The following is a 22,536-nucleotide window of genomic DNA, read 5'->3' on the forward strand; positions in this document are numbered from 1 at the left end:
CTTGGTAGATTTCGGTAAAAAAAGTTTTTATTTTACCAAAACACTAGAAAAATAATTAAAAATTTGCACTTTTGTTTATTTAATGTTGATTGATATATTTTTTTATTTGGCGGGCTTCTCTCGAAATTAAATTATATTCGAAACTACAATTTCAATATCAATAAAATAAAAGTGATTATCAATCAATTTACATTTCGGTAGATTTCGGTACAAAAGTGCTTTTTTTCTACCAAAACACTCGAAAAATAATGCAAAATTTGCACTTTTGTTTATTTAATGTTGATTGATATACTTTTATATTTGGCGGGTTTTTCTCGAAATTAAATTATATTCGACACTACACTCTTAATATCAATAAAATAAAAGTGATTATTAATCAATTTATCTTTCCGTAGATTTCGGTAAAAAATTCTTTTTTTCTACCAAACACTCGAAATATAATGCAAAATTTGCACTTTTGTTTATTTAATGTTGATTGATATATTTTTCTATTTGTCGGGCTTCTCTCGAAACTAAATTATATTCGAAAATACACTTTAAATACAAATAAAATAAAAGTGATTATTAATCAATTTATATTTCGGTAGATTTCGGTGAAAAAGTGGTTTTTTCGCTCGGACTCAAATTATATTTGAAACTAAACTTTTAATATTAATACAATGAAAGTGATTATTCCGAGCATAGTTGTTCGATTATTTAGATTAGATTAGGAAATTTCATTTTCCTGAGTCAAAAATTTTATTTTGGAAATCATCCATTATAAGAAGTTTTTAAATTTGCTATCATTAGAAACTATCGGTAACCTTTTGTTTGGAATGCTTTCTTATTCGGGAATTTCTAGTCATCCCCCTCACATGGATTAGACTGATGAGAAACTATTACCAAATAGGCGTGATATAAACGGGAAGCATAGTAATACGACAATGGACAATGAAGTCCATAAGGATTTCCAGTAAACATAAATATATCGGTTATGGGACCTAGTATCTGAAAGGCAGGTACAAAGTTGCCATCTTCATTACAATACCCTTCCAGATATCTTATTAGAAAGGTACAGAGGAAAATCGTTTATCGCTGCACGCCCCAAGTTCTTTCCTCAAAATACGTTATTTGGGGCTTGAGGATCGTGATTACTTGTCTAATTTAATACTTTGCATTTATTTTAATGAAAAAATGTGGTTATAATACGGCGAATATTTTTAATAATAGGTTTTAAACATTTTTATTATTAAAAAACACAATCCGCTATTGGAAAGCGTATCGTAAACTAAGGTTTAAAAGAAGTAACTTGTGTAGAAAATTAGCATATAAACAATAATTCCGACATTTAAGTCTGAACAAAAAGCCAGCTCCTGCGAAAAATTCTGACCATATGTAGCTAAATGACTCTTCACATATGTGTCTCGCCTGACACGCATGTCTTTTTCTACTAGTTAGTCAGTAGTACAGTACAGGAGTACACGCATATACATCGGAAACTTGTTGTCAATTAGGCTAGTATTATATGTATGTTTTCAAGTATTTTTTACTTGCTACATTTTTTTTGAGGTCAGAAAAGTAGCTTTTATTTTTACGAAAATTATTTTGTGATTATTTATATTGTTAATTTAATTAATTTTAAGTTTTTGTTTTATGGGATACCAATACATTGTTTCTCACGTGTACCGTGCCACGGAATATTTTTTATGCTGATAGTAATGATACTAATTTAATTGAAAAACATTTGTATAGCAAGGTTGTTGTTTCAGTTGTTTCAGCTTTATGAAAGCATTGTCCCCGTGAAATACAGAAAACAATTAAATTTGCAGGAAATAAAAATGGAAGTTTCCCATGATCCTCTTTTCACATGACAAAAGCCCATTAGAGAAACAATTGATCTGAAAGCTCGCTCTGCTATTGGTCTATGACTGTCCCTATTCGACATAACAGTCCCAATTCGTTCACTCCCACTCTAATTCTTGTACACTGAGTATGTTCATTCGAAATTTTCGTTGAATAATATAATCGCTCGTTATGCAACAAGTCAATGACTTGCAATACTCATAGTGACCGTGATATATTTACATAAATGAATGAACGTTTCGTACAAGCATTTGATTTGATTATTTATCCTTCATTATAAAAAAAACCAAAAGTCCTAAAGAAAAAGGGAAGATAGTTCTAGATTCTCCTCGGCAATATCTCCAGGTTTTTTTTTCATTTTTTGAAAAAATTAATTATTTAAAGAATTATATTGTTTATAATTTTTAAAAATGTATTTAACAATTGTGGTGGACAATTCAGGGTTGTTAAGTGAAAAATAACATACCTTGAAGTATCAAGAATAAAAAAAAATGTTGAACAATGCAAAAAAGTTTCTGTAAAGGCTGGACATAAGACTCCTGTTTAGTCAGCGACGTGAGGGTAAGTCTAGTGGAAAGGCTTGCTGGAGCAGGTTGGTGGCAATGAAATGAATACTGCCCCATTTAACTACGTTTATTATTCAAACGGGGACAGTGGTCCCTTAAGATTCATAAATTTTCTATCCATTATTATGCTTAATTGGTGGAAAAACCACACGTCACAATATAATCATTATTTACGGCCTTCTTTAAGTAAAACTATCCAGTAGACATCTGTATATATCTTATATCACAAAAGATTTACTTCTGAAGATTATAATTTTGTTTAAGTTGGGTTTTGGGGAATTTTTCATCTGATCATAAAATTAAATTTTCGTTCAAGTAGGGTATTAGGGAATTTTTAATTTCTCCAGGAAATGCTCATGTTTTGCAATAGAAACATTGAATAGGTTTTAAGAATTTGAAAGTTCACATGTAGGGCGAGATAGTCATAAATTCGTTAAACAAATTTTGTTGTAATCAAGTTGTATGTAGAGGTTGTGCAAGCCGCATGGAGTTTGACACGTATTTCCAATAACTAAAAAAGCGTTTTTTTTTAATCATTTAAGTCGGTTTCGTAAAATTTGGGAAATTCTCTGTAATATTCATTATTTTTTCGATAATGAAAAATTAAGCCAATTAATCTATTTTATAAGTAGATATTGCAAAAATGGTATAAATTTACACGTTTTCTAAAATGTATGATAGCTTTCGAGATAATCAACATTTTTCAATGTTCGTGGGTTCATTTTAAAGCTAATTTTTCACCGTATCACAGCAGCTAATAGTATAAATCTTTAAAAATATCTTACAACATTGCAAGAAGTTGAATTAGCAATGACAAATTTATGAAAATTGCACATTTTTTTCCGTAACAAAATATTTTTGTAGAATAGATGAAACATATAATCATGAAATTTCTATGTAAGTTTAAAAATGTATAAAGTTGTTTATGTTTTGTTCAGAATTGCAGATAAGATTTTTTCAAAAGTTTCTAGCTTTTTTGTTACAACTTCAAGCTCTTGCAATTTCATAAGAAAATTCTCAAGAATTCTCCACATAGGCTGCTGTAAGACGGTGGAAAGAAAGCTGCAAAATTCTCCCAATAATATTGAAAAGTGTTGATTATTTCGAAATTTATTAAAGTTATTAAACTTCAAAAGATGGTTGTGAACAATATAAACATGTTTAAACTATCATGTTTCTTAACTTTTATTTATTATCACCTCACTGAGTAAAAAGTGGATAAAATGTTGTCAATTTGAGCAATTTGTATTTGAAAAGCCCTAAATACGCGAAAACCCCATTTTTCACGCATGCGGTTCTTTGAGAAGTCTACAAACAACAGAACTATGGGGATTGTATTTAATAATAATATAGTGATAGGAATAATATATACTCTAGTTGCAACGGCTAAAATTCATATAAATGAGATTCAATCATGATCATGGGTTCGCCTCACTAAGCCGAACTGCTGCCGTCGATCGTCTTCAGGAGGGCTGTGGTCCGTATGTCCTTTGTACGTATGAAGGACTAAAATGCGCAATATATAACTTTCTTCCTTCACCACTTAGTAATTCATAGTTAGAATATCCAAAATCTGCAAATTATAACGATTCCAATGATATACTATTTTACTTACAATTCTGAAAATCAAATAATAAATTTTCAAGCTTATATGAAATTTACTTACTATCGGCGAGAAAATAATAGACATCTACCTTTGAAGCTTAAAAACTGAGCAGGGCAATGACTGCAGTGACATCTATAAGAAAATCGGAAATACAGTCTAGTGCCCCCTGGCAAGTATAAATACAACCGCATACTCAAAAATTGGTAGGATTCGGTTGGTAAATTTTTTACCTGTTAGAAAGAGAAACTGAGCAACGAGAGAGACAGGCAATATCCAACCATTTTTATCAAACCATGTTTCTCGGCTTACCTGCTCAGCTGAAGGGAAATATAGAAAATTAATAAATATCGTGTCTACACAATATGCGTGTGAAATAATGTATTCGCATCGAATACGAACAAAAATTAAATTTGTAAAATTATAATTATAAATAATTATTAAATAAGTGTCCTATTCATAAAATCTACTTTTATGACATAGGTAAAATACTGAATACGAAAAATAGTTTCGAACATAGCCAGGGCGTCTAGGATTTCTGCGAAAAAAAATGTGAGTGGTTTTTGAGGACGAAAATAACTTTTCCAGGTACCTCTCTAAACATGTGTCATATTCGAAATTATCTACGCGCCCAAAAAATCTGATTTTATGAACAAAACACGTTTTTTGGTAATTTTGAAATTTATCACAGTGAAAAATCACACAGCTAAAATCTAAAATATTTTAAAGTTTCATATTCCAAGGATACGCGTTGCAGTAGGAAGTGATTCTTTATTCAACAAAGGGGATGAGACTCCCATTGATCAAGAGAGGAGGCAAGGTTGCAGTTGTTGCAGATGAAGGAGATCTTACAATTATAGCCTTAGTTTTAGCATGGTTAAGAGTGAGGCCGTTAGTCAAAGCCCACTGCACCACCAAATCTATATTCTCCTTCATATTTTGAAGTAAGCTCTGAAGAGTAGCAATAGGACCGGAGAGGGAAAGCTTGAATTCGTCATCACATTTATGATTAGTAATTCCTTAAACTGCTAGCCAACGCAGCTTCTCAGATCATGGGACGAGAGACGGTTGCAACCCTTGTTTCGGAAACGGGCAGTGCGCGGGTACTCACACGCAAAGATTGCGTAATATTATGCATTCCAATTGGAAACGAATCAGACGGCCCCGATTTGCGCAGTTGAAAGTCACAGGCCGTCAACGCTTTTGTGCATTATACACGACAGTGTTATTGTTGATGTACGACAATTTCTCAACTAAAAATCAATGTAATAAAATCAAGAAACAACTCAAATATTTCGCGGTATAGTGAATCTCGCAGCATGACGTACCGCGGCGACATGCTAGTCTAGGTGGAAATATAAGTCTTCAGGAAGGTTAGTACATGGTACTGCAACTGCATATGCTTTTTTGGGAAAAATCTTCTAAACGTATAGGTAAGTTTGGAAGGTCTGAATAGTAATTTTTTCAAGTGTAGAATCCATTTGCGCAATTATGTTTCATCATCCTTTTAATCGCCTTTTTATTTTAAATATTACTATTCGTACATTTCGGAAAAAAATTCTTGAGGCGAACGAGTGAATCGAGAATATATTAAACTCAAAGAAAGTTTCCGCTCTTATTAGGTAAAACGTTTAATTAGAAGAGTTAAAAATTTAGTTAATTTATGTAAAATGTTCTCGTAAATCAGTAATTTGGACAAAATTGCTAAGATCGAGAGTTTATTATTTTCGACAGATTATGTATAATTTTATTATATTTATATTAGAAAAAATGTAGTTATTATAGAAATATATTAACTTACAGTAGCCAATCTTTCGTCTGGAATCGCGAAAATGAATTTCCTTGAAATCCGTATAATGCATTTGGAGATCAAGTTTGTTGTTTTTATCGCGTTTCTTGATATTTCAATATAGTTATCGCCTACAATCGAAACAAATGCAAATTATTATTGCTGCATCATAAACTTCATTTAATATTAACATTCGCGCATATTTTAAGTGATGAGAAGCGTTTAATTGTTCAAATTAAATCTCACCTGTCACTGCTCCCGATTAGACCGTCGCCATTTTATTTCGCTGCTCCCATAATGCACCGGCGCTCTTCCGATAATTGCTTTAGACACCTAGTTTTAATATCCCTATTATAGCTATACTTATTAGGGGTTTGACTATACCATATCCCTGGTATATGGAAAATAGTCAAGAATATTCATTTTCGCTGATCTAGGGATCTTTCTGAATTCCTTCGTTCGTTTTCAGCTGAATGTTTAGCTTTAATAAGGAATAATATCCCTGTCACAGCTCAATTTTTTTTTACTTTGTGTGTCTTTAAAATGTAACTGCGTAAACTCTGCAGTCTCTTTAATTTTTGGAAGCCTTTGGATTATTTTGAAATTCAAGAAAATATTATGAAGTTAATGATACATCCTGAAGTTAGAAGCACGTGTACACCCGATCTGTTTAATCGTCAACCTAACGTTTATTATTTTATTGGTTGGATAAATTTTAAGTAGATAGAAACGCCGTTCCAATTTTTCGTAAAAATATTAACATTTTTTAAATGATTTACATGTCGTGTTTTATCCCCTATGAAAGGAACATAAATAAAAGAAAAACAGGCTTCAGAAAAGTTTGTTTTAATCAATCTATTGTCACAAAATAGTTGTAATCTATACGTCGCAAAATACCCACACAATGACTAAAATTGCACTGATCAGAAGTTCGTCTCGTAAAAATACATAACCATAAATTTCAGAACGCAATATGTTTGCAAATTTTTTAAATACAACTTAAATTAACATGTTCTATCAAAGTAAGTTTAAAAAGCTAACCAATGGTAAAAATGTGAACCCATGTCGCAAAGCTTTTAGGAAGTGAAACGTCCACTTTAATTGATCTGCTTACTTAAGAATAGAAATATAATATCGCATCGACGTTGTTTACAACTCCATGCCAACAATTCAAATCAAGTTTTGTCCGATTTAACCAGAATAAATCATTAAGTTCTGTGACAATAAATAGTTGCTCTAAATTCGTTAATTTTCCTTCTTTTTTAAAATAGTCTTTTGTGCAGACAGCGTCACAACTACCTTAATTAAAAGTAAATAATTAAGAAAACGGAATTATTGAATATCACGGTTTTAATCTTACGTAATGAGATTTGTCTCAACTGAAACTCACACACTCTTTACTAGATACAAACAAAGTACAACAATTGGCCGAAGAATTAAGTACATACATACGTCATTTTTCAGAGGTTGATCGTTGAGGGTGTAGCTTAGCTAGTGGTAAAATTGTGCTAACTTCGACAAGTTTTAAAGCTTATAATCGTCTTGTTTCTAAACCTCGTGTAATCTACATTTAGTCAAAAAATCCTAAAACTAGCGGACTGGCTCTAGAACTTAACTTTATAAGGTACAGTTCCACTAGCACTTGGCTATAAAAAATATAAATATAGAAGACTTTTGTCCGTTTCTTAAAGTCTATGACATCTCGCTCTTTTATATTTACAATCTAACTATCTACATTTTGACTTCGCACGCAAAGTCTATGTAAGCAGGCCTCTGACTATTTACATTATGATATCATATGCACAGTGTACATATTCAAGTTAAATACACTTCCTAGCACCAAGTCTTCTTTTAATATTCTTTGTATAACTTTTCCTCCTATCTCCTTTTCATTGGCTTGAGGTAGACTCTGTAGGATTGTCAAACAACAATAACAGAGGTTATACATCTAGTCAACAGTGATAACTAATTCCCTTCTGTTTTCAAATGCAAGAGATTCCTTCCATACAGTGCTTGAACTATTATTTCGTTCATAATAATTATTATTCTCCTATTATTTTCTATAAATACATAAAATAATATGACATAGGTAATAGTCGGAGCAACTTTCACCCATTTCGTATCACAAATATTGAAAAATTCCTACTATTTACAAAAATCAATGAATTACATTGGATTGCTTGATTTTTTGAAATATCAGAAGCTTCACAAACTTGCTTATCACAAAAATTGTCAACAAAAATAGTCGTTTCGATGCACAAGTCTTTTCCAGTTCACACCGGATACATTTTCAATATCCGAAAATTAAAAAAAGGAAATTGATAATATAGAGGAATCTCAATTCTCATGGAAAAAACAAATTACCAAAATATCTTTCTAAAATCTGAGGGTTTAAAAATGGGGTACTTTATTTAAATCCTAATTTGTTCATTGAAAGAGAAGAAATCCCCTCCTACGGTTCCAACCCTTCATCATGTGCACTACACCTTTGGAAACTTAACCCTTAAACTGCACTTTTGGGTGTCTGAGACCCAGCGGGCTTTCCAATTTTTCTCCGATTGTCTAAGTCTTTTACAAGTATTTTTTTCGATTAGTTAAATTATCACTGAGGCTTTGGAAATACTTATTTTCTATTTTGTCTTATTTCAACACCACTCATTTTTTAAACTAAAAATATCTGAATGTCTGTTTAAAAGTATGCAGTTTAAGGTTTAAAATAACGCACTTTAAAATATAAAAAATTTAAATAGATTTAATAACACTCAAAGCGTTTCAGGCTTTAAAACATTAATGATAATCAACCCTAGGGATGTTAATCCCTTTACTTGAAATGCCCCCTTTAAACGACTTTGGCATTTGATTCTTGAATTTTTTAAAACAGAAATGGCGAACGAAAAGGGAGCATTATCATTTCCTATAGTTTCTTAGAAGTGGATTGAAGTGTTGACTGCGATTTCTCAGGACTAAATATGAAACTGGTGTTGGGCCCATGGCTTGAGGAAATCAGCGATGATCCTTTCGATCACAGTTGCTTGAAATCGTAACTAGATTCTTGCAAGAATAATAAAAAAAATGCATAGGACTACCTAACATGCCATTGGCATGGGTTTCATATTGGCGATCGCGCTCATTCTTCTGACAGGGCCCGTCAGTCTTTTTTCGATCTCCTCCAAAGATCTTCCTCGAGTTTCTGGAACGAATGCTATCACGAATACCAATCCAACGACGCAAACAAGTCCAAACATCCAGAAAGCACCACCTTCACCAAGAGCAGATGTAACGTCCTGGAAGGTCTTGGTCACTACGAACGTGCAGAACCAGTTGAAACCAGTGACAACACTCGCTGCAGATCCTCGAATTTTCGCAGGCAGGATTTCACCCATCATTAACCAGGGGATTGGTCCAAAACCTAGCGAAAATCCAATCACGTAGATGATCATGCTGGTCAAGGGGATCCAACCATACGGTTTGACATCAAAACCATGGTCTTTGAAGTAGAAGAAAGTACCCAGGGAAAGGAGGTTCACGATCATGGAGGCGCTACTCACGTAGAGGAGGATTTTGCGACCACTGCGATCTATCAAAGCAGTTGCCACGAACGTAGATAAGAAGTTTACTATTCCTAAGATAATTGCACACAAGTTTTCGTCAATTGTGCTTCCTGCAGCCTGTAAATATAATAATCATTATTATTACTTTTTTATGAAAGACAGAGCTTAAGTGCTGTTACATTCGCCAGTTTTTATCCAATTTAATCAATTATTCCAATAAAATATATTATTCAATTGTCGAACCTATTTTTTTGTAGAATGGAACATTGGAGAAACATTGAAAATGTAGAAAAAATTGTTTTTTTGTGAAGTAGTTAATTGCATATTATTTTAAAGTTGCAATATCAACCATTAAATTCTCTAGTTTGAAATGAAGAAACATGCCGTTATTGTTTTATTATAAAGAAAAAAAGTACACTTTTTAAAACGTGTCAAAGTCATAAATGTTGCCTTTTTAAATCAATCTTCATGCTTCCAAAATGAAGAATAATGGAGCAATTCTTAAGATTTGTAGTATAAAATTTATTATTACAAGTACATCTACTTTAAAATTATTTAAATTTTAATTCTAGTAACATTTACTTGTTTTAAATTATAAATTGGTCAATATTAATAAATTTAAATTATGAAATTAATTAATTTTGATGTTAATAAATTCAAATTGCTATTCTCTCGCAATTTAAATGGTATAACCTCATTGCAGTACAATCAGAAAAATTTTAATAAATAAAAATGATAATAATACAAAAATAAATTGAAATGCAGGATTTTCTTTACTACCTAAATAATTCAGAAGTGTTGAATATATTTTTAGTCTTTGTTTGAGAATTAATTTATCAGATTTTGCCAACTGAAGCTATGCTTTTCCAGAAGAAATAATTTTTATACTTACCGTAAAAATATTGACGGCATAAAAGATGACTGCATTAATACCAGACAGTTGTTGGAAGAACATGAGACCCAAGGAAATAAGAAGAGGCTTGAAATTGTTCCCTCTGAAAAGTTCAGTAAATGAACTCTGGGATTCGTTTCGTTCACTGTCAACGTGTGCCTTCTCCACGGCCGTTAGCTCTTCAGTTATGTCCGTATTTTTCCCACGGAGCCACTGTAGTGATTTTCGGGCTCTCTTCGTTTTTCCTTTGGAAATGTACCATCTGGGAGTCTCGGGAATCAAGAACATCATAATGAGAAATGGGATAGGTAAAGTAGCACCCAAAAATGCAAGAGTCGACCAGGTTAAATACGCGCCAGCAACGAAACAGACCAAAATTCCTGTAAAAAAGAATACAGAATTATTATAATTTGCTTGTGAATGAGAAAATTATACAACGGAAAAGGAGACTTACCAATATTACCAAAGGCAGTTGGTAACAACCCTAGAGTTCCACGTACTTCAGGTTGAATTGTTTCGCCAAGATACACAGGCAATGATAGGGAAGCGATACCAACGCAAAATCCACATAACGCTCTGCCCACCAAAATTTGAGGTATATTATTGGCCATTCCGATTAAGAACCAGGCTGAAATTAAAAAGAGTAAAATTAAAATTGTCTTTTTAATGACAATTAACAAATGTAATTTTAAAAGATTATGAAAAAATAACAACAACATTGCGTTAGAACTTATTTTAATAACTGACTCAATGCACTGAAAGAAATAATTGGAAAGTATACGCATAAGTCTGGCTATCATTCCAACCATATTATATTTTATCCGTAATAAAGTATCTTAAATCGTATATATTTCTAAGTTTATGGCTGTCAGAGTTTGCATGATCCAGCTGTACTGGAATGGATATTATACCTTCATGAAAAATTTTAAGTGTTCAGAAAAAATTACATTGGATGTATGTCTTAATCGTTGTAGAATAGTCAAAACACCTAAAAAGCAAAATGTTACACGAAGGTTTAAAGAAAATTGTTGCGCAATGTGGTAAAATTTCTAAGTTCCGTCGATACAAATTTTAAATGCTCATTAAGTGTTATTATCAGAACTTTTAAAATGATCTAAAACGCGGAAAAATCAAATATTACACGAAGAAAAATTGTAGTCGATTTAAATTATTTATTTAATAATTATTTTATTGATATTATTGTTAACAGTTCGTTTATTTTACATTTACAGAACGTCGTAAAAATAAATAGTTAGAAAAGGAGAGCTCCAGTACTGGCAGTCAGTATTGCGCCAGTGCTGGAAAGCCAGTACCGCCAAACACTACTAGCCAGTACTGGCACAGTACTGGCCCAGTAAAGTTAGCCAGTACTGGAACTCCGACAGTCTTTACTGGGCCAGTACTGGGCCGGTGGTGTATTTCTACCTGAGATGGCTGCTTCTTGGTAGAATTGAACTTCTAAATCACGCACCAGTATTCGTGTACCTTCTATTTGTATGGTTAGAAATAAAAATACGTCTGGTTGAGAAGGAAATATTTTCCGATAGAAATTTTTAACTGTCATCATGTGACTAATAATCCCCGATCCTTTTTTTCAGTGTGAATAAAAAGGAAATTAAACTTTAGGAAGTTATTCCACTTTACATTCATAAAGAATACAATTATATTTAATTTATATCTCACGCGTTAATTGTTGAGTATTTATTCGTTAGATAGGATTAAGAATAAACACAAGAATTTGATAATGAAGTCCATATAAAGTACAATCTGAAGACATGTTGATTATGAAATAAAATTTCGCTGAATAGTTTCCGCGTTCGCAGTTTAATGTCTTGATTTTACAATTAGAAAGATAATTGGTACCTCACCTGCTATGAATGGAAAAGCAGTTCCCAGAATTGTATTCCTTCTACCAAGGTACTCGATGCAAGGGCCTCCGGCAATCCCACCAAAAAGGGCACTTAATGGCATAATTGATCCAATCCATGATTCCTGAAATTGGAATCATAATAAAATAAACAAATTACGTTTTTTTAAGCTGACAAAGTTAATAACATTTTAAGAATATAATGACGTGAAAAACGAGCAAACCATAAAATAGGCATTAAATATTTAAAATAGGATTTCATCAAATAAAGTTGCAGACCATCAATTGGAAAATGAAATGTCCTCGTATTCTTAGCATTCAGTTGTACGTGGACAGACTGGATAAACTGAGATAAAGCTCATTGACATTTTCCATTTGCCATTCCTTTATATAGTTTATTCTATAAGTTCTCCCCTTTGTATATCGCAAATTACTGTCACGTATTTTTGTGCGGGATTATTGTGACTCAGCATCATAGGCCTTCGTCGTCTTACACGAAATCCGAAAGACTCGTTAAATCTCATGAAAGTTCCTTCCTGATTGCCCCTTTTCATGTTTAATGAAGTACCCATCGTCGGAATAATTCTAATTTATTAATTTTCAGATACTTTTAATTTTTAATAATTAAAAATGTATTTTGACAATAAATTATAATAATTTGTAAATATCTGTAAAACGTGACGGGAAAAAATAATATAGGATGTCTATCGATACTTTGAGAGTTGGTGATTGCAAAGTAATCTCTGCTGAATCACGATGAATGATAGAAATTTGGATTAATTTGACTCCCAGGGATTCTGGTTGTGTCTTCGCAGGAAGGAAACTGTCTTCAAAGAGCGAAATAAAGTATTAAGTACAACCTCCATTCAGTAAACTTCTATTATATCTGAAGTTTAATTCTATCATATGGCACATCCGGTGAGATCAGATGTAAAGGTAAAAATAGTAATGCTCTAATTTCATTCACGCCAAAACTTCAAAAAGCTGTTATAAAGTTTTTATCAGTCAAAAATCAAAATATTATTCCCGTGCTATACGGAATAGTAAATTAGCATAAATAATTTGATTTGAGTCCATAATAGTGTTGCTGTCTTCTCAAAGGCGTCTTTGATTTTATTGAAAGTAATTGTAGCAAATTGGTGGAAGTGATTGCAAATAAATTTATTTTGCGTGAATACACTTTAATTGACGACCGCTGAACTTTAAAGTGAATCTTATTGTTGCCAGGATGACGTGTAAAGTCGATGTGTCTCCGGAATCAACCATTCGTCTTCATCAAATCAGTGTCATGTTAAAATAAATATCTCACTGGTCTCCAATTACATACTAATTCAGTCAGTTACTTATAATTTCTCTTGAAGAGGTAATTAATTCAAATTACGTTATGCAAGATAGAATTTATTACGAATTTCATAAAATATTTACTGTGGCTTCGAAAATATATATAATTTTTTTATATTTTGTATACTTCATTTGTAAAAAATGTAATTGTGCTTCATTTATTTTGCATAATAAAGTACATGTCAATGATATTTCGCTACAAACTTCTATTTGACATTTTCTTTCATTTATTTGGCTGAAAATGGCCTAATATGCAGTAGGTAAAAAATTTAATTTAAGAATACTTACAATTTGTTTTGTAACCTCGAAAGGGGTTAATGTAGAGTTATCCCTCATGGAAACAACAGCCGGTGATGTGAAGGAACATGCGAATCCAACCACCATAGACCCTAATGACACTGAAAGCGCCGCCAGGACCTAGAAATAAAAAATTAAATTTTCTGTTATATTTTTATTAGCAATCAAGTACAGAAGTAGCAAATACACATGAACATAGACATTATTTATTACATATTCTTTTTGTTTCTTTTAAAACTCAATTTTTTTGGTAAATCATAGGTTAATATCTTAAGGATGATTTTGTTTCCTTTATAAATAAAAGTAGATATTGCTATTCGTTTGATTAATTTTGAGGTTGAATGTACATGGAGAGCATCCTTAAAAATTGTATCAAAAGTTTGAAAGAAATTAAAAGCAGGTGTGGTCGAATTAAACTATTTCAGATTAAAATAATCGTATACAATATACAAGTTTCCGTGACTATCAAAAGATTAGAAATAAAATTGATAAGGGTAGCAAATGGATCTCAGAAGATGTCCCTTTAAATTATCGTACGTACTTAACCCTCTACCGCCCACAGTGACATATATGTAACGTTTGGAAGACTTGAGTTTTTTTAAATATGACTTCGAGGCGAACAGCAATTTTTAACGCAAGGATTTACATGAAAGTCAGGACAGTAATAAGCTAGAATTTTAGTTTTGTATACACTCCGCCATAGGAATAATGTGCCTAAATATCTCAAAATTCAGAAAAAAAGAAAGTTTTAAGGGCGGTAGGAGGTTAAATATGAAAATGATATAAACACAAGACATTCAAAACGAAATAGTTTTACTTTCCCTATGTTGAAAACACAATAGGTTATTATTTTTTTCCCGTAAAGAATGTCATATTATTTACATTGCTGGGTCATCAGCAATACAGACGCAGGTGCGAGATCGCGTGAGAAAATTTCGTTTTAAAAGCACGTATTTACGATAAAGTTAGGCGGTTATACGTCGTTCAGGATTTTCTCAATAGTTTGATTCGGGAAAATATTTTTGTTTTATTCTTCTGAGTTGATGAAACGCGATAAAACATCATTGTCAAATTTTGGCAATTTTACCTGAGAAACAGTGCACTTTGCTTCAGGGGCGTTACTCGGTAATTCGATGTTCACGTGGGTATCAGCTCGCATAAGAATCTTCATGACGAAGGTTTTTTTTATTATTAAACAGCCGAACACAAAAATCAATCAGGCGATCGGGAAAGTGTTGACGAAGAAGTTTTACTGTGCTGGATACCGTCGATTCAACAAACCCAATACGTATAAGAGAGAATCTATCAATTTATAGTGATCCTTTATTAATCAAAAGTGGAATCTCGATGCGCGATCGAGCAGTGGAAGTTTTTGGTGTCACGGGATAATATAAGCTATTGACACTCGTGGACCGCTGGTTCACTTATATAGGAACTACTCTGGGGGCCGGTTACCCCTTCTTTTTCTTTACTAAGTCCATCATTCGCGAATTGTGAGTAGACGTAAAGAGTACGTGAAGTACTTGTGTGATTTACATACAACTCACGTACCTCGCATCCATATGATCGGACCATTTACCGCATCTGTGTCTATTATTCTGCTAGATCGAATTCAGATATCGCAATTAAGTTTTCTGCCCCCCCCCCCCCCCCTATGAGACCCTAAAAAATTACACTAGATTATCCTATTATAAGCAAGAGGATGATGGTTTTACCTTCCTGGAGAAAAACATTGTGGATATGTTTTTTCAGTACTGCCTTGTTAAGCAAGAACTTACGAAAGTACATATTTGCTTAAACTGAGATAATCAAAAAACACTGTTTGTAAAAAAACTCAAATTTTGAATCAGATTTTCCAAAATCAAAATTGATTACTTAGATAAAGTTAAAGTGCATTTTCTTATGTTTCAATATAAAATAGATTATTCAAACAATCTCTATTAAAAAATGTTGCTTGCATTTTTTACCTATGGCAAATACGAACTAAAAAGTTACGTAAAGTCACTTTCGTAGTTTCTACACCAAATAGGTAGACGAACTCGGGCGCAGGGTCAGATATAAAACCATTGTACGGGACGACGTCCCATTCATCCGATTCGGAATTACGTGAACGACTCGAACTTATACTTTTCTATGGAAGAACTGCTTAATTCCAAGGCGAAGCAAAAGCGTGGTTTTTATTTCGAAAATAAGAGTCACGCTTGTCGACTACTTCAGCAGAAGCAGTAGGGTAGAGTGAGGTTAAAAGTGGCGCGGGGAAAAAGTGCCACATACGGTAAAAAAAGAAGAAATAATTTGTAGGGCGCGGTCAAAAGTGGTAAAAGTTGACTTTTCATAACACTGAGTCTATACTAAATAAGGTATTTCTTTGGTTCTTCCATTAAAATTTATATAAGTCATTAAAAATCCAGATATTATAATATGTGGAACTTTTTCCACGAGGCACTTTTAACCCTACTCTACCTTACCGAATTAACTTCGTGTAAGTTTTTACCATGTATTTTATAGAAGAAACGAACGTCTGGTAAGATATTTAGGGAATTTAACATGCTTTTGTGTTAAGATGTTATGCGTCGATTTTATATGTTTTTCGCAATTCGTTATAACCCTTTTCTGCAATAAATAATTACAATTACTAATTTTGGTCGCCACAGATGCACCTTTTCCTGACGAGTTCACTAATACTAAAAACTGATTTTTGAGCAAAATTTGACTTACGTACTTCCCTAATACGTCAGAATATCACGTACGTGTTTAGAATACGAGATGTCTTTAGCCCTTTTTTATTGGTAATATTTTTCAAGGGCAAGTCCTATATATAGGGAGATAGAAGCATCAACTTTAGGTTTGGTGGTATCCCTTGTTTCCGAAAATTTATAAACATTCAACATTCTTAGTGTAAGTATGACAACTCTATGGGATCCTGACTATCAGGTATCAAAATATTTTAAAACGAAATCTCGTAAGTTTTTTCTCTTGTGCAACAATTAACTTTTAAGTATTAAAGTTTGCCACAAACGTATAGGAACATTTTTAAAATATCGGAATGTCCTCCAATCCAACCACTTAGAGAAAAAGTTCTTTTGAAACAAAAGCATCATCTTCTTGCCTATTTTGTTTTGAATGACTTGAATGTATTTTTCAGAAAAATAAAATTATTTGGCTGAAAGATTAGGTGAGGCTAGTCGCGTAAGGATTTTTTTTGCTGAAAAAGGATTCCTGTTGAGACAATTGAAAATCCTCTCAACCTCAAATTTAAAAGGAAACTCCATTTACGTCAAACATTCTTTTTCGCAAGACGATTTTTTTCTGAATGAATGTATTGTCCTAACATTAATTATAATCTTTTAAAAGACATTCCACTTACAGACAACAAAAAAGCATTTGCCTATTACGGGAGCAAAAATATAAATACACAAATTACAATTGTTAAATAAACAATTCTAACTAGAATATTGATGAAATTTTGAGGACTTATCTTCAGCACTAATATCTCTTAAGACTGATGCAGGGATTTCTAAAAATACACCAAGTTCTCGGTTTCAGTCCAGTGTCGGAGTTAGCCTTCAAATAGCCTTGTACTGAGTTCGGGGGGATCGAAACGTAAACAGTTAGGGCCGCCTGAACTGTTTCCAATTGGAATGCCCTGCTCCCTTGAGAAACTGCGGGCGTCAGCAGTTCTAAGGAGGCCGAAAACGGAGGGAATGAAAGCCAGAGTTGGGTGTATGCATTTTATTCTTTTTAGCACTATATAATCTTTAAAAAATGTGTTTTTTAGAGTAAAACTTTTTCTTACCCGTGTAGGAATCCAATCAGGGATCCGGCCGGGTCCCTGCCGGATAGCCCCGCTTTAAGCCGGGCGCTAGTCGGGGAATCCGGCTAAAAACGTCACGGTAAACTGGTCGGGTCCCGGCTTCAATACCGGCCGGGATCCGGTCGGGTAATCCGGCCAAAAAGCGGTTAAGAAATGTTGCTTCAGGCGAGAAATTGTTAACTTGTTTTGTCTTTTAAGGCTCATTGTAAGATTACGGTGAGCTCTAAAAGTCAAATCAAGTGAACCAATTCTAGCAAGAAAATTGGAGTAGAATTTTATTCCCTGATGATAGAAAAGGGAAGAAAGTAAAAACTGTATACATAAGACTATAGTTTGATTTAAAATAATAATTATTCACTCTCTAAGTGGGGGTTTCAAACTAATAACTGAAATAATGTTGATTTTAACCAAAAGTCTCGATTTTATTTGCGAACTTCGAAGAGACGACGCGACGTGAATGCAAGGAGCATCCTCGTTCCAGGTGCGAAACTGAAAATTACTGAGTGTCTACGTAGACGACAGACACAGTAGGCGCTATATATGGCAGTAAATTTGAAATTGTACAGGATAAACATTTTCTGAATATAGAGAAGTTTATGAAAATTGTATCATTTCTGTTGTTGCACATAGCAGAGCCGATAACAGTTTAAATTTAAAATGTTAAATTATTCGAAAAAATTTAATGTTTTTTTTTTAAGAATTTAAAAAAGCTCATTTTTGTTTCACTGATCTAATAAATCTTTAAATTATAATTTTCAAATAATAATTCATCTAGCATCCATAATTACGTCTTTGATAATATCACGGCTCTTAAAAAATATGTAATTTCTACAAATACATTAACCTGACCAGTGTCCAGCCGGCTCCCGACCATGGGATATAACCAGGGTTGGTCGGGCCAGTAACCGGCCGGCCCTGGACTACGTGATTCTAGAAAAATGTAGTCCGACCGGCTCCCGCCCGGTTCCTGCCCATGAAACCTAGCCAGGGGTAGCCCGGCCGGGATCCGACCAGAAATCTTGTTGTATTAGGGTCAACCGGGGAAATTTCTACACGGGTTTTAAGATAATTTAAAGTTAATGTAAGAATATAAGAGATGCCATGACTCGCGACAAATCGATTGACCTATACTCAAGTGATAATATCGGATCGCAGTCGGTAAAATCGCACCCTCGAATTATTGTCATTGCATCGACTCACTGTTTTTGAAGTCTGAAATATGCTCTAATATTTCGGATTTTTTTGATTGACCTGTAATATTAATACATTTTATTGAAGACTAAGGAAGTTACGGTAAGTTATAATCTTTTTAAAGTTTGTTCTCTACAGTTCATATTTGTTCCTTAACATAATTTAAAGTTTATGCGAAAATATAAAAGACTTAATAAAGAGTACGAAACTACTCTGTTATTATTTAAAAATAATAATTAAAAATTTCTGAAAAAAATTAACTAAGGGTCATATGTTCAACGTTAAAAAATTTAAATATTATTTATTTATCAATTAAATATTAATCAAGTTTCTTCCGCAGATTCTTCTTAATTTCCTTTTTTTCTATATCTTTTAAAAATCGCTGAGTGTACTAAGGAAGAACTATTGTATTATCGTTATTTCATTGTCGCCATCACATTTAATATATGCAAACCGCGATTGTTGAAAGGATAATGAATTTTCAATTAAACGATATTATCATTCCACGAATTACACCAATGACGTTGATGACATTGAATCGACATAATCGTTATTTGCTAAAGAGATGTATCATTGGCAAATGCTACAGGTGGCTCCTTTTGCCTTTAGAAAAGGAAAGCTCCGTGTTCCTCTTCATTTTCAGGTTTTTGAGGCTTTTCTATCCTGAGATAACTTCCCTGTTAGCATTTTAATATTCACAGTAATGACCCTCTAAAGCTTAATCCGAATAAATATGAATGCATTTATGTTTTTTCTAAACAAAAAATACAATAAATTACAATAAAAGTGTAACGACGTATTTAACATTTTTAATTTTAGGAGCATAAAGGTTTTTTACAGTGCCTGAATACTAGAAAAAAATTCTAGTTGCTAGTAGCTTTATTTTACATTATTGATATTTAAAAAATCCCCTGGTTCAAATGTATAAATTAGAGCTACCATAAATTATATTGAAGTAAAACGGTGTGAAAATTGTAATTTTTTGTACAAATTTTTTATTACTTCTCAATTTAAAAGTATTTGACTATAATAGCAAAAGCACTATATAGTTTCTAGCACGTATATTTTCTTTGCTTTTTAAAACATCGTTCAAAACCGTAGAAAATTACAAAGTGATTCCACGAGAAAGTGCAATTTTTCCATACAATTCGGACCTTTAAAAATGTTCACAAAAAATTATAAATTATTGTAAAAATTTATTTCCAATGTCAAATGAACCTAATTTTGTCCAATTATTCATATAATAAGAATAGCGAGACTCAGAGCTATATTTAATTAGGAAAAATAACCAAATACGCAATAAAGAGAATAATTGATCATCAAAAGAATATTTGAAGTTTCTCACATATAAATTATTTCCTGGTGCATTTTAAGATGCTTTATAGGTCCAAAATAATTTTTTTAAACTTAATCATTTTTAATAACTGCAAAATTAATATCAAACATATGAATGGGTAATTGGAAGGATACGAGACAGACAATGAATGAAAGTATTCTAAACATTAATAATAATATACATATTTGAATATTGTATTTTAAAATTAATGAAATATACAAAAGTAAAGGTACTGATAATTTGAGCCAACTTTATAAGAAATATTGAAACTGTAAAAGTAATTACATGTATTTCGAATGTTTAGACTTAAGCTCTGTGAATATAAAAATAAAGATTTAAAAATATCTCATGTATTTCTTTTTCTTCACCCATAAAAATACCGCGCACTTTCTTGCGAAAGTATTTACTTTAATGGAACATTGAATGCCCTAAATTTCACATTGACTTACCGTGAGATAAAAAATTCACAGAATCAGCATCACATGGTCTATAAAACATGCACGGCTATTTCCAGTCTTTTCAAGTTTACCTTGCACTTGTGCGCGATCGTTTACATTGCGTACTATTTAATTTCAATTGTTTTGCAAACTTAGTCGCGAGATGTCAAATCATATATGATCCGCTAGAAGCTTAGACGTTTCCAATCTTTGTTCGTTTTTTCTATTTATTAAAAATTCATACAGATACATTTTTGAAAAACGCGCATAACTGACTTACTACACAAATTTTAATCAGTAGCAAATCAAAGTTTTTATTGTTAATTATTACAAAACAACAGTGTTGATTACTTCCCTTCCTGATAGACTGGTATGATATTAATTTTATTTTTTATGTGTACTAAAGTTGTGTGAATTTACAAATTAGGCGATTAGAAATGTTAACTTGAGAGAACATTTTTTTGAATTCCACAGAAGATATTCCTGTCAATCTATAATTTAACTAAATAAGAATGGGAAAATTGTTTTTCTGCGTGATTAAAAGAGTTACACTTTACCGATTAAAAAATATAGAACAAATCGATGTTTAGAAGAGATGTAGAGCAAAGATTGAATCATAATTTTTTCCGAATAATAATGCTTGTATTGTGCAATTCTTTTACGTCATTTAAAATTGTAGCGCATTTCACGTTTTGAATTTAATTCTCATAATGGTTGCAACCAGTTCAGTTGTCAATGGAAATCTTGCATTACAAACTCTGAGAGTGTAGCAACTAGATTTAAAAAAATAGATCAATGATAAAAAAGCTGCAAACTTTAATCCATAAGTTTTTCTATTAAATATTCACATATTTTATAAATAAAAAGCAAAAAAGAGTCAATAAAACAAGACAAAAAAGGGATGTTGAATGACGTTCAACGCCTGGTTTTAACCACATTTCGATTGGTTCTACGAAGAATAGGCTATCTTTTTTGTCACTGTTAAGAATTAGGCTAACTTCATTTTGTATGAAATTTAGTAAACACGTAGAAGTATTAAAATAAATAAAAATCTTCTAAAATGTCTTGTTTTGAAAGTTATAGGAGCCTAAATTACATTATAAACTGCAATACAAAATTCTGAATAATGATATAAATGAAGTTAGCCTAATTCTTAACGGGACCGAAAAGATAGCCTATTCTTCGTAGAACGCATCGATTTGTACTACTGAAAGTATTGACGAACGTAAAAGTTTTGTCCATACTCCTTACTTTGAATTTAAAAATTGCCTAACATTTATTATTTAGTGGAAATATTGATCACTCTTTCATTCAATTCTTGCAAAATTGGTTAACTTTTTAAACATTGAATTAAAATATACATGTTTTCGTTGTTCAAAATGTCGCCCATATAAATTCTTATATTATGAATGTAGATAACAAAGGTATAATTTTTTCTCAGAACGAAAAATAGTTGCAAATTTATATTTTCAATTCATTTATTGGAAATTATCTTCAAGAGATATATTCAAAAAATATTGCTTTCTGGGTACTCCAATCATAGAAAATTTACTAAAAAGTCTGTAGAAAAGAGATAAACAGTAGAAAACATGACTCTTTCATTGAATAGTCACTGATTGTTCATTCAAGTCCCTAAAATTCCATTGATATTCATTGATTTATGAATAGAAAAAAAGACGGAAATTTCATGGACAATTATTGAAATTTGAGTAAAGTCGTACACAGAAAATAAGTTCAATATCTCACTTACTCTTTTGTTTCAATTAAGAAAACCAATTCGACGTGAAGGCATCATAGAACCAACAAAATCTACTTGATAACGAACATATATATATATATAGTGAAACTCTTCTATAGCTCCGATTTCGGGGCTGACCTTGGATGGCAACTAACTCATTATAGCCTGCTCCGCTTTTGTTTGACGGCTGACTTGCCCGTCTGACATCCGCAGGTCCCGCGCACCCCTTTTACACCTACATGCCGCGCGGCGTCAATTCTCGGAAAGGCTAA

At 32.3% G+C, this 22,536-nt stretch overlaps 2 protein-coding genes across 2 annotated transcripts in view; one reads left to right on the forward strand and one right to left on the reverse strand.

Moving 5' to 3' along the window:
• LOC117167836 (RING-box protein 2) overlaps window positions 1–22,536 on the forward strand; it is a 108,130-nt gene that overhangs the window by 6,104 nt on the left and 79,490 nt on the right. The window lies entirely within an intron of this gene.
• Window positions 6,631–15,134, reverse strand: LOC117167833 (facilitated trehalose transporter Tret1-like). The gene is made up of 6 exons (XM_033353038.1): window positions 14,836–15,134; window positions 13,740–13,868; window positions 12,112–12,235; window positions 10,698–10,871; window positions 10,244–10,623; window positions 6,631–9,468 (listed from the first exon to the last, which is right to left on the reverse strand). Exons 1-6 carry the CDS (start codon window positions 14,917–14,919, stop codon window positions 8,887–8,889), a joined length of 1,473 nt encoding a protein of 490 aa, XP_033208929.1. The 5' UTR covers window positions 14,920–15,134; the 3' UTR covers window positions 6,631–8,886.

This window comes from Belonocnema kinseyi, chromosome 2 (assembly GCF_010883055.1).
Source record: "Belonocnema kinseyi isolate 2016_QV_RU_SX_M_011 chromosome 2, B_treatae_v1, whole genome shotgun sequence".
NCBI lineage: Eukaryota > Metazoa > Arthropoda > Insecta > Hymenoptera > Cynipidae > Belonocnema > Belonocnema kinseyi.

Bases quoted from the DNA above. Each gene is read 5' to 3' on its own strand.
- LOC117167833 (XM_033353038.1), bottom strand. From the start codon at position 14,919: ATGAAGATTCTTATGCGAGCTGATACCCACGTGAACATCGAATTACCG. The intron at 12,236-13,739 runs GTAAGTATTCTT...TTCCAATTTCAG, and splicing joins TCGAGGTTACAAAACAAATT to GAATCATGGATTGGATCAAT. The intron at 9,469-10,243 runs GTAAGTATAAAA...TTATATTTACAG, and splicing joins ATGCCGTCAATATTTTTACG to GCTGCAGGAAGCACAATTGA.